Below are 13066 nucleotides of genomic sequence, written 5' to 3' on the forward strand. Positions count from 1 at the left end.
TTGGTATCCACATTGGCAGTTTGTATCCAGGGCGGTTTTCTCAGGGGGCTGTGGTATGCATAACACTGCCATGACCCCACATAACTCTCCTTCACTTATACACCATAAACACTCTTACACACACACACACACACAATGCAGTTAAACATGCTTAATGCGGAAAGTCCATTCAAACATGCAAATGAAAGAACCTGTTTTTCAAACTCTATAGGCTGAGTTTCAAAGGACAGCAGGGAAATCAACCACATTTGATGAAAAAAATTATATTTGCTGCACTTTCAATGTATCTAAAAGAAAAGCTGCTTTGAAAGGAAATTAATTCTGATTGTTTTCTTAATAAAACAGATGGCTGATGCTAGACAAGCTTGATACAAATGTCTTATATGTTTACTTTCATAAACAGTTCCCACGATTCTTCCATTTGCAGAAATATTGTGCCTGCTGAGTGGTGATGTCATTTCCTGTGGTTTGATGATGATGTTAAAGAGTGTTACTTTCGCTTGAATTGGCTCCCTTGTTGCAGTGAACAATCAAAGCAGTAGAGTTTGCCGACAGCCACAACAGATCTCCTAGAGGTTAATTCTCACTAATATCCCGCCTTTGCCTTGATCTTGCTCTCTGTGCATGAGCAGCCCCTCATTCCTCTCATGATTAGGCCGAGTTCCCTGTGGAGGGACAACGGTCTCAGCCAAGCATAGACAAAAAAATATGCTGTCAACATCCACATTTTATATATATACACACACACACACACACACACACACACACATATTGTTAGTTGTTTTGAATTTTTGAACTTTCTAGTTCCACTTTTTTCGCGGTTTGACTTTGTAAACTGGTTTATAGGTGGACTTTGAACTTTGCAGTGTATTGTAAATAAACCCACACGTAGATCCAGACTTTGAGTTATGGTTGTATACTGATGAGAGAAGTACTAATTCAATATCCTAATTATTTCACCTAATCACATTTCCATCACTCTAAAGAGGAAACGTTGCAGACATACCACCGTTAATTACCAAACATAACATGAAGGCTCCCTGTGGGAGTTTGCATGTAGAAGAGGTGGATGCGCTCATGTACTGTCTGCTTTTGTGAAGTCGATATGAAGATGTGACAGCAACCGGGCCGTGTGCTGCCCCAGGCTTTGTAGACTGGAGCAAGGCCAAATGTTCACATTCCTCCCACTGTTTCTCTGCTGTACAAGCTTCAGAAACAGGCTGGGCACTGATTTGAGATCAGTTTGATGTGGTACAGCAGGCCATAGCAGCCAAAAGAGCAGTATACTGTAGAGAGAGAAAGAGCTTTCACACACCCTTCACTCAAACAACATTCCCCCACCTCTCTTTTTCTCTACCTTGTTCACTTTTGTGTGCTGGAATAAGGGAAGAGACGCTCCAGACGGATTTTACAGACACATCAGGGGTGGACATTCAATTCCTCTGCTCTGATTGCCACAGAATAGCTCATTCCTTCAGCCCAAGCTGTGTTTTTCTCTGGGCAAATGTTAGAGTTGTTTGGCCATAGGAATTCCAGGTCACAAGGATTCCTCCGGCAAGCATGACTTCACCTGTGACAGATTCATTTCCTCTCCAGGAATTAGACCTGTGGCACTGACTTCAAGAGGAACGGAAGACAGAAACAGGGACTTTTTAGAGTTCTTTTTGGAAATGATGGGGTTGTTCTCACTGGACCGGAGTGGTCTTCTGGTGGTGGCTGCTCTTTTTGGGATGAACCAGTTTGCTGAAGGGGGATGCTCAGGAAGGTGCTGTCAAGGTACAGATTTTACCTGTGTCACTACTGACTGGAGGATGGACCGGGTCTATGGGACGTGTTATTGTGTTGAGAGGTGTTTAAAGACTAAAGACTGCAGCTTCGACTACCCAACAGAGTGTCCATGTATGTGGTGCAGTAATATTTTGGCATATGGCTGGGCATATTTTTGTATCTACATATTTACCAGCACATACTTTAAATAAGTTTCAAATGATTTTATACATCAGTTAATGTAGTTCATTTAAATAGTACTGTGGTCTTTCAGTCAAAGGAATAGTTCACCAAAAAATGAAAATCTGATGAAAATGTAATCGCCCTCAGACGATCCAAGATGAACATGAGTTTGTTTCTTCATTGGAACAGATTTGGAGAAATTTAGCATTGCAATACTTGCTCACCAATGGATCATTTGCAGTGATTGGGTGCCGTCAGAATGAGAGTCCAAACAGCTGATAAAAACATCACAATAATCCACAAGTTCTCCACACAACCCTGTGAAGTGGTTGTAATAAAGAAATTCATTCACCCTCTATCCATAATATTGGTTTCTCCAGTGAAAAAGTTGGCTCGTCTGAATCAGGAGACAAATATGCACAGATCAAGCACCGTTTATAGGTGAAAACAGTCCAAAACAGTTCTAAACAAATATGTCAGTGGATTATTATGGATTTTGTCCAGAAGTGACAGTTTAAAGTTAAAATGCCTTAACGATAGATTTGTTTCTAAAAAAACATGCAGCTTTTCACTTCACAAGACATTATTTGATTAACTGGCATGTGGCAGTTTATATTTTAGGACAAAATCTCTTCCTTTTATACATAAGTGGTCAGCATCAAAGTATTCAGCAATGCATGAGCTGTCAAATACAAAAATATTGAGCAAAACAGAATAATTCAGTTGTCATGTATCCTATACAGATCTGCCAGAGCAGAGTCTGTTTTCACACTGAGCTGTCAAATCTACACTGACTCATTGTTAATGTAGTGCCATTCAAAAACCGATGCAGGCCTTAGTTTGATGTAGTCATTTTCATTTTTTTTATAGCACTAATAATTCAAAGTTATTTGCTATGTCAAAACTTGACACACGCATTATATTAATATTTATATACCACTGGTTCTCAGCCTCTTTGACAAAGTCTTCCACTATCTACCACAATATTTGTAGGCCACGTTTTATTTTATTTTAGCTTATTTTTTATTTTGCTCAAAATACCCAATAAAATATTTTAGAGCTTGGCATAACTAGGAAAATGCATAGTCATAAAATGTGTTGTGTTATACAGTGCCCTGCATAAGTATTGGAACAGTAAAGACAACATTGCTCTGTTGGCTGTGGAGTCAAGATATTTACAAATATGATTAAAGATGAATATGAGACAAAACTACAGAATGTCACATTTTATTATTGGGTGATTCAACACAGATGTTTTACCAGCTAAGAAGTTCAGCACTTTTAGAGTTCATCCCACTCATTGACGTGAGCATAAGTATTGGGACAGTTGAACATAAGGCAGATATAAAAGATTAAAAGCTATTATTTAGTTGCAGATCCCTTGCGCACAATCACAGCAGTGAGTCTGTGACCCATAGACATCACCAGACTCTTGGTCTCATCCTTTGAAATACTTTTCTCATCCTTTAATGCAGCCAATTCCAATTGTTGCTTGTTTTGAGGAGTTTCTGCCTTTACTCTCTTCTTCAGCTGGTGAAATTCATGTTCAATCGGATTTAAATCTGGAGACTGACTTGGGCAATCTAAGACTTTCCATTTCCTTGTCCTTATAAACTCCTTGACTGAACTGGCAGGGTGTTTTGGGTCATTGTCCTGATGCAATATGAAGCATTTCCCAATGAATCTGGTGGCATTTTCTTGAATATTGGTAGGCAAGATGGTTTTGTACCCTTCCAAATTCATTCTGCTATTGTCATCATGCATTAAGTCATCAGTAAAGTTGAGAAGGCCTGTACCAGAGGCAGCCATGCATGCCCATGCCATGACACCACCTCCACCATGCTTTACAGATGAGGCTGTCTGCTTGGGATCATTGCAGTTCCCTTTTTTTCTCCACATTTCTGCTTTCCCATCACTTAGATAAAGGTTCATCTTTGTCTCATCGGTCCATAAACACAGTTCCAAAACTCTTCTGACTCACCTTTGTGCTTTTTTGGAAACTCTAATCTTGCCTTTCTATTTTTGGTGCTGGTCAGAGGTTTGCATCTTGCTGTGTAGCATCTGTAATTCTGTGTCAAAGTCTCCTGAGGACAGTAGATTGTCAGAGCATCACCCCAGCTGTTGGTGATTTTACAGACACGTCTTTTAGGGTTCATTTTCACTGCTTTTATGATTTGTCTGTCATCAACTACTGTTGTTTTCTCAGCCGATCAGGTCGTTGTTGGTTGCTGGTGTCACTTGATTTCTCCATGCCCTTTGTTTTTGCTAGAGCTCTAACTGACTTCCTCTTTTCTTTTAGCATCCAAATTGCTTGCTTTTCTCTCAAAGTCAGCTCCCTCATCTTCATCCTGGTTCGTTCAAATTCAAGTTCAAATTTGTACAGTGCTTTTTACGATACAAATCGTTGCAAAGCAGCTCTACAGGAAATTAAGTTTCCACAATATATTTATATATTGCAGAACCTTAATAGATTTAACCTATGGCAAAATTGGGTAATTCTGTATGTTGTCTGAGCGTTGGCATCCTCTGAGGGGTTGGCATTATCTTTTCTCAGGTGTTCGGTCATCTCATAAGGGTTGGATCCAGACTGAAGTTTCTGTAATTCCTAGTTACAGAAACAGAGAAACAAATAGAGACATAATTAGCGCAGCTGCTGTTCCATCTAAGCAAAAATTATTTGTTCAACCCAAGCTAAACAATAATAATAATGTACATTTGATCAGATATAACTGCAGTACAAGATTATAAGATGCATTATGTGAATGCTTGGCTAAAGAGATGTGTCTTTAATCTAGATTTAAACAGAGAGAGTGTGTCTGAACCCCGAACGTTATCAGGAAGGCTATTCCAGGGTTTGGGAGCCAAATGTGAAAAAGCTCTACCTCCTTTAGTGGACTTTGCTATCCTAGGTACTACCAAAGGTCCAGGTGTGTGTCATCATCGAATGCAAGATTCAGAATACAGAAGTAATGGATATAACTGATACGACACATTCCCTGCTTTTAATATCTGAAGAATTAATGCAACAGGACACAGCTGATCACTTAGAAAGACCTGAGAGGCAACGGTTCCAATACTTATGCTCACATCAGATAGAGGGATGAAACTCTAAAAGTGCTGAACTTCTTAGCTGGTAAAACATCTGTGTTGAATCACCCAATAATAAAATGTGACATTCTGTAGATTTGTCTCATATTCATCTTTTAATCATATTTGTAAATGTCTTGACTCCACAGCCAACAGAGCAGTTTTGTCTTTACTGTTCCAGTACTTTTGGCGGGCACTGTATATCTATAATGTATAAAGATTGTATTCATTTAAATTACTTTTCCATGTCCAGAAATCACATTTTTAAAATGTGGCTACCTCAAATATAATAGACTTGAGGTAGCCCAAAATATAGATTTTTCAAGACTGGGAGAATCCTGTTTTTTTCCCAAAAAAAAAAAAAAAGGTTGTTGAGAGATAATGAATTAAAATAAGACGTATCTTTTTGCATATCTTGAGGATCTCTTGGATGTTTGTTAGGGCCTAGTGGGCCCCCACTGGTTTGAACTGCAGGATGGTGTAGATCTGTCAAAAACATGCTGATCTGGGTCCCGTTTCTCACCTGTGGGCTGTGTTTTTAGCTCAGCCGTGTGTAGTGAGTGAGTGGAGTCATTGGAGCGGGTGCGCACAACCCTGCCAGCCCTCAGTCCGGGTCCGGAGACGTAGTGTTGAGAGACTGCCCCAAAACAGTGGACAGGCCTGTCCAAGGCTGGAGGAACAGGCCGGATGCATGGAGTATCAGGACTGCCAGGGACAGTTTTGCGCTTCTGTGCAAGGTATGAATCAGAGACAACACATATTAGGCCCAAATGCAGAACAGATGTTCAACAGTGTAATCATTTTCAAAGACAACATATTTGTATTTTTTTTAAGAGCTCTTGTGAAAATCACAGTACTTATTACAGAATAATATATTTTTAAAGAATATACTTAAGCGCAAACTGAATGTAATGTTTCAGACATTCAAATGTATGTTATTTGCAATGAAATTAAAATGTATTATAGTATACATTTATATTAAATGCAATTTGCTGAATTTTTACCAAGTACATCTTTAAATGTAATTTCATAATTTTATTGTCTTTGTATAATGTTTAAAGTGTGCCTTTAAAATGTCCTTCCTCTTGCTTATACTCGCAGAAGTTAAAACATTCTGAAAAACATTGCTTCAATAATAATAAAAAACAAAACAAAATGATTTTTTTATTTTATTTTAATGGTTGATCAGTTGTTTATTGGTGGAACCTAAACAGGGACTGTGTTGGATTATTTCTAGGAACAGCATTTATAGCAACAATGGAGTACAGCAAAGGCAGAACACATGATTTGTATTGGGCCCCAGTGGATGCTGGGTATGTATCACCGTAGATTAAACAAGCACAAAGACACTGTTCATGATGAGAAGCCTGCTTACTCCTTTCAACAAATAGTTCATTACTTTAAGCCACAAAAACAGATTATCACAATATTTAACTTCTTGTAATTGCAATTTTATATCTTGTAAATGTGACTTGAATTTATATTTTTGTAATTGGGAACCGGAACAGTGCCATAACCTCACAATGTGACTAATTCTTACAATTAACAAACTTTTAAGTCACTTGATGATGGCATGTGCTCCACAGTCTCTGTATGGAGTTCAAGATGGAGTCTCTGACAGCGTAGTGCATGGTGGAGAACAGACCCTACACGCGCTGGATGCAGTACTTGAGGGAGGGCTACACTGTCTGTGTGGCCTGCCAACCTCCGGCGATGAAAAACCACAGTCGGAGCTGCCAAGGAGACGGTAACCCAGCTGAGAGGTAGTGTACCCATAATGCAGCAGTGTTGTTTAGAGAATCGGTTTCTGATGCAGTAACAATAGCACATCATCTTGTGTTTATGATTTCATGCTGAAACAACTACAGGATTCATGAGACATTTTGCAAAAGACTCTTGTGCCATATTAATCTGCCCTTCATCCCCATTGTGAATGGATGACCTCTGACCTTTAGGCCTTCTAGTGCTTGCGATTTTAATGTACTACTTGAGGCATAGGGACGTTTCTTCAACTACAGACTTGATTTTTATTAAACCAACAGATTTCAAATTAAAACTGGATTAAAAACCTTTTTTTATGCCTTCATTGTTTCTGCACACATTTGATCATTTTACAAGGCCCAGACTTTTGAGATTTAAAATCTGAAAATTGTTCATAAAAACTATGCAGTTTTTGACTTACAGTAATAATCTAAGCAAAATGTGAATCAATGTGTAAAAAGAACTTCTATTTATACATGACTGTCCCTCAGCTGTTGTGCCATTTCTAACATGACCAACAATTTCCTCCCGTATTTTTTTTTTAATAGAGTACTTATTTACAAAAGAGAGCTTGAGATGAAAGTTAACTTTTTAAAAATATTTTAATAAATACTCTTATTCAGAAAGAACCCATTAAATTGATCAATTGTCAATACAGACAATTATATTATTAAATTGACAGTTTATTTCAAATAAATGCTGTTCTTTTGAACTTCATATTCAGCAAACAAATCCCGGGGGGAGACAAATGCATCAGGTTTCCACAAAACTTTTAAATAACGTAGAATGTTTAAATAAGTCAGCATATCAGACTGATTTCAGAAAGATCACTAAAGACTGGAGTAATGACTGCTGAGTCTAAATAATCTTTGCAATGACATTAATTATATTTTAAAACTAAGACTTTATTTTAAATTTCACAATCTTTTTACTGTATATCTGATTAAATAAATGCAGTCTTGGTGAGCATAAGAGACTTCTTTCAAAAACAGAAAAATGGTAATACATTTTTTTTTTTAAATGGTATAAACTAAACATTGCAAGACAAGTCAAGCATTTCATGCCAGAAGCCTTTATATATCATGGAATGACATCAGACAAAATGCAAATGAAGTGTAAACCACATAGCTGAATGATCACTCATAATGTAAAATAACGTTTTTGTACCTGCCATCTGATGGTAGAGTCTTCTTGTCTTGGCAGGGAAGAGCTGCTACACTGGCAGGCGGTGGGAAGCCCTCGCTGCAGAGGAACATGGAGTAAAGTACAGACTACAGCACTGCTCCTGTCCACAAGTGCACAGCTTCATTTTCATTTAAACGCCTAGGATGCTTCATCTTCCTTGTTAAAACCCACAAATGAACAATGTGTTACATAATGCGTTTACATAGTCACACTTTCACATACATTTATTAAAAACTTGTATATTTATTAAAATATTTTTTTTCCAATTGTATTGTTTCAAACTCTTTTCCTATAAAAATCTCTAGGATTTAAAGGCAAAAAAAGCTCACATTTGCCTCACTTGCATCCTCTACTGGACAAATGTTGGTCTTACAGTTCAAACAAACAGCAACAGAAAACTTTTAAAGCTGTTTTTCCAGCAGTGATACTTCTGCCAAGTAGTTTTTACTTTTAATTTACAAAACGGCATTCTTGAATTCCAAACTTACATGCATAACAATAGAATTATTCACTGAACTCTGAAACACTTGTGTATAAATGCTTTATGTAAATTTAACAGAAAAAAAAGAAAGGAGGAACACTTTCAAAAAGTGACTGAAAACAGCTTAAATACTGAAAAGTTCAATTCTAAAGCTCTTTAAATACTAAAAGCAGAAGCCGCCAGCAGCTCAATAGTCTTCGGTTTTCTTCAGGATTCTCCATCTGTCCTTCAGATTAACACCGGTGCGGTTGTCAAACTCAAAGTCATTCAGGATCATTCTCCATTTGCCCTCCCCGTACTTCCTCACACCTGCTTTCAGCTTCCTGTCTTCTTCTGCGGTCCATTTCTGAAAGCAACAAACATTGATGCTGTTATTAGGTGTACAAATGCTTGTACTGTAAACACACACACACACACACTGAAGATGTCCACCTTCAGAGTAACTCACCCTTCTAGGCTGGCTTGTTACACTAACATGGCTTTGTAAATCTGAACAGACACTACTTCTTCTGGAAATTTCTGTGCGGATAAAACAGCATTTATGAATGATTCGAGATTTATATTAGGAACTTCATGTTCAGAGTTTTTAAAGAGTTGTTCTAAACTTGTACAATACTATTTCTGTGGAACACAAAAACTGAATTTTAAAGAAGTTTATGGTGCACATTTATAAAAATGTAAGGTTATAAGAATTGAGATGATGTAAAGTTTGTAAAGTATTTTTCTCATGGAAAAACATGCGAGCACATTTTTAGTTGACTATCCTTTTAACAACATGCAATAATGATTCAGTAAAACAATATACATTAAATGAGAACGTACTGTGAATGGAGGTTCTCTTGCACGTGGTTTGCTCTTTCTTGGCAGTTTCAGGTTTCCATACATTATGAATTTGCTTTGAAAAAAGTTTCCTTTTGGGTCTGAGAGAGAGAGAGAGAATGATTTCAATTTCATGAATGTGTTTTCAATTAAAGCAATTAGAATTAAGACAACTAAATCAAGTACAGTATAGTATATATATATTTAATGCTATTATGGTGAATGTTAATGTTCATATATTGTAAGGGTATGTTGCTGATGAAATGACTTTCAAGGCCCTCACCTGATATTTAGCACCACTGAATCCACCTGTTCCTCATTTCTGTATAGAAACACCACCATTAAAATGCATATTAAATAAAAATTCACAAAAAAAGTCTCTACAATTAAAGACTTTATTTTAGAAATAGAGATTTAATACATTTATAAATGACCAGAACCAAATAAGTAAATAGTGAATTAATTTTATTAACAGACAACTGCAGTTTAAAATTTTGTAGATGAGAGATGGTTTTACTCTTCTGGTTTGTTTGACTCTGTGCTGGATGGAGTCCTTTCACTTCCATCCTGTTCACACGAGGTTTCCTCTGATCTCTCATGACGGGCTTGAACCACTTTTAATGCTGCCTAAAACAAACATACACAAAAGGGTGAGGCACTTCATTAGATTTCTTGCAATATGCAGCAAAATACACAGTCTATATATCACCAAGTAAACCCTTAACGGCAAGCAAATCTGCTCTTAAGAGCTTAACATCTCATCTTTATTAGGTGGTTATTGAATATTGAGGGTGAAGCTAATTGCACAATTTCCATACCCTCAGGAAAACACCACAACTCTAAGAGATCATTAGGCAAATACGGTAAGCACATTGAAACCACAGTCAAAGAAGCCCACAGGATGCAGCAAAACAAATCAGAGTTTATCATTAGGAGGATTCGTTTTTTTGGTAAGCATAACAAAAAAGTCCTCATACTTCGAATAAGAAAACGGAGGAACGTTCCTGGCTGAATGCGTTGAGGAATGTGTCAATGTTCTCCAACAGCTGGTCGAAAGTGAAGTTCATCAGGAGCTGATCATATGCATCCTTCTTACTCACAATGGTGGTCAGCTTTCCTTGTAGTTTCTGTTAAGATAAGGACAGACACAAAAATGATGTTAATTTGCTGCACTGTATGAAAAAGCACGTTAAACTGTAACAGGTAAATAAATACGCACCGCTGGTAACTCAGTCTCTTTTTCCAGCCACTGCAGGGTTTCATTTGCCAGCTTTGAATGTCCTTTCTTTACACACACAGCGACAGACTTGGACACAAATGTAAACAGAATAGTCAGGACTGAATCCCATTCAAACTCTACAATGTGAAACATCAATCACTCTCAATCATAAATACCTGAACAATCAGAAGCGTCTTGATCTTAGCATGCAAGTCTGAATCAGACACTTCCTTTAACGACTCCCAAATCGGTAACGCTGGCATCAAGGGAGTGATTCGAGAAGCATGATCATAACGGACTTCTGAAACACACAACACGAGACAGATTTTGACATGTTGGATTAGCTGACGGAACTGTTTTGTTTACCTTTAAATTAATTAGATTTTTGTGATATACCGTACAGTATTCTTGCAAAATCTCATGATGTATCTAGATGAGGCGTCATCAAAATTGTAAGACTTGTGATAGTGTAAGAATGAGTTGAAAAGTTAGAAAACAAATCTGAAAGGTTCTTCGAAAAAATGCCATAATTTTGCAACAAAAGTGTGTTTATGAATTTATAGCTATCATCAGGGTTTCAAAATGTTTTACAGCATTTTTTGACTTAAAGGCTGATAGAGAAAGATCCAAAATCCCTTCTGTAAAAACACTTAACTCAAATATTTCAAAATGAACCAAGAATTTTGAACCTGGCTTTATTCTTTCCATTCTGGAAATTCCTGCATATTTAATTAGATAATTAGCATAAGTATACATAATTCAGAAAAATTGCAATACAAAACTAATGTCTGAATGTAATGTGATGAATAAACTGTGGACTGGTGGTGATATCTAGCAGTTAACATTTTTACTCTTTACAACTGTGGTTTCTTGCTTTGAATCCAAATTTCTAGGATTTTTCCAGGTTTTTCAAGACCATGACAACACAGCTTCATGGAGCAACACTGAAGATGTATAATGTCCAGTTATTATTTCAAATGACTGTAAAGCTAAGCAAGGTTCATGCAAAGAAAACGTGTAACGTTAAAGGAAAATATATTATGTAAATATACATTGCTAATAATTACCCAGGTTTTCCCCGTCCATGGCTCTGGCGAGGAAGCAGCAGATGGTTCTCTGAGTGGAGTGATCTGACCTGTGGGAATCATCCACTACACCTGGGCAATAAACAACATCTCCTGTCAGATTACCAATAAACAAAAGCACCTAGCATTCATTATTACAACTGAAACTAGTTACTACACTCAAAACACATTACTTTCAAATAGTTTCAAAGTTTTACGAAACTCCAGCGCAGCTCTGTCTCTGAAGAGCCGACATAGTGAGGCGAAGTAATAGTCGATCATCCATGAGTGGACAACACCCTCGACTTCAGTTAAATGAATTTTATCAGTCGTGCTGGATATTATCTCGTTCGACGACCCCTCCATCTTCAAAACAAACATTCCCGCCGAGCGCTGACTGTGCTGCGACCTGCGGGCGGAGTTTATGAGACCGTCTCAACGCAGCGCCACCTGCCGGCGCGGAGGAAACAATGGTGGAACTAAATAAAAGCTTTTCTCAAAATTTCACAACTACGCCAACAATGAGGTGTATGCAACATATAATTGTAATATTTTGCGCTGAGCTGATTTTGCCATGGCCGTTTTCGCAGGTAACGTTAGGCCTAGCTCCAACATGAAAAAAATCATTATTTTGGTGGGAAAAGTACAACCGAAAGCTTGAATTTGATGAATTATGTGATGTGTTGTGTATGTGGTTTGTTTGAATCTAAAATATGACATCCTGGTTTGATCAAATTAAAGAAATTGGAACTGTTAGAAATCGATATTTTAAAATATAGTTCAAATATACTAAATTTAGGCCTAGGAATGTAAGTTTCATAAGTTTATCTTCTTATTTCCAACCTGTTAATAATGTAATGTTAATTATATTGTACTTGTGTAGATAATAAATAAATACATTTTTAATTTTTATCAACCAAATTAATACAATTATATTTCCTTTCATATAAATGACAACATAAGCATTTTCAATACTCTTTAAGTTCGAAGCTCAGTACCTGACAGGATTGACAATGTACTCTCTATTATACAGGTACATCTCAAAAAATTTGAATATCATGAAAAAGTTAATTTTTTCTTGTAACTTATTTCAAAAAGTGAAACTTTCATATATTTTAGATTCATTACATGTAAAGTAAAACATTTCAAAAGTTTTTTTTGTTTTAATTTTGATGATTAGCGCTTACAGCTCATGAAAGTCAAAAATCAGTATCTCAAAATATTAGAATATTTACATTTGAGTTTCAATTAAAGACCATCCCTACAGTATAAATTCTGGGTACCTCTTGTTCTTTGAAACCACAATAATGGGGAAGACTGCTGACTTGGCAATGATCCAGAAGACGAATATTGACGCCCTCCACAAAGAGGGTAAGTCACAGAGGGTCATTACTGAAAGGTGTGGCTGTTCAAGGAGTGCTGTATCAAAGCATATTAAATGCAAAGTTGACTGGAAGGAAGAATTTGGGTAGGAAAAGGTGCACAAGCAACAGGGATGAC

The 13066-nt window shown here is 37.0% G+C and overlaps 1 protein-coding gene and 1 pseudogene across 8 annotated transcripts; one reads left to right on the top strand and one right to left on the bottom strand.

Annotated features, from left to right (window-relative positions):
- Positions 1 to 1673: 1673 nt before the first annotated feature.
- Positions 1674 to 8117, top strand: LOC306863284 (somatomedin-B and thrombospondin type-1 domain-containing protein-like; annotated as a pseudogene). Its single transcript has 5 exons — positions 1674 to 1899; positions 5580 to 5774; positions 6275 to 6350; positions 6624 to 6800; positions 8002 to 8117. The product of its transcript is annotated as a somatomedin-B and thrombospondin type-1 domain-containing protein-like (transcript).
- On the bottom strand, positions 3163 to 12026 carry LOC306863151 (telomeric repeat-binding factor 1-like). 7 transcript variants are annotated; one of them, XR_013783649.1, is made up of 12 exons: positions 11761 to 11997; positions 11570 to 11659; positions 10679 to 10803; positions 10503 to 10589; positions 10261 to 10410; positions 9801 to 9910; positions 9567 to 9605; positions 9287 to 9384; positions 8913 to 8983; positions 7966 to 8810; positions 5561 to 5765; positions 3163 to 4555 (listed from the first exon to the last, which is right to left on the bottom strand). XR_013783649.1 is itself a non-coding variant. In XM_079406363.1 (10 exons), the coding sequence occupies exons 1-10, from the start codon at positions 11945 to 11947 to the stop codon at positions 8652 to 8654; spliced, it is 1116 nt and encodes a 371-aa protein (XP_079262489.1). In that variant the 5' UTR covers positions 11948 to 12026; the 3' UTR covers positions 7849 to 8651. The 7 variants fall into 7 exon arrangements, 1 of the variants encoding a protein (XP_079262489.1); XR_013783651.1 differs by lacking the exons at positions 3163 to 4555; positions 5561 to 5765 and adding an exon at positions 6214 to 6770 and having other exon boundaries at positions 7966 to 8139; positions 8629 to 8810; XR_013783652.1 differs by lacking the exons at positions 3163 to 4555; positions 5561 to 5765 and adding an exon at positions 6214 to 6844 and having other exon boundaries at positions 7966 to 8139; positions 8629 to 8810.
- Positions 12027 to 13066: the final 1040 nt, after the last annotated feature.

The sequence above is a fragment of the Barbus barbus genome (genome assembly GCF_936440315.1).
Source record: "Barbus barbus genome assembly, chromosome: 44".
Classification (NCBI taxonomy): domain Eukaryota; kingdom Metazoa; phylum Chordata; class Actinopteri; order Cypriniformes; family Cyprinidae; genus Barbus; species Barbus barbus.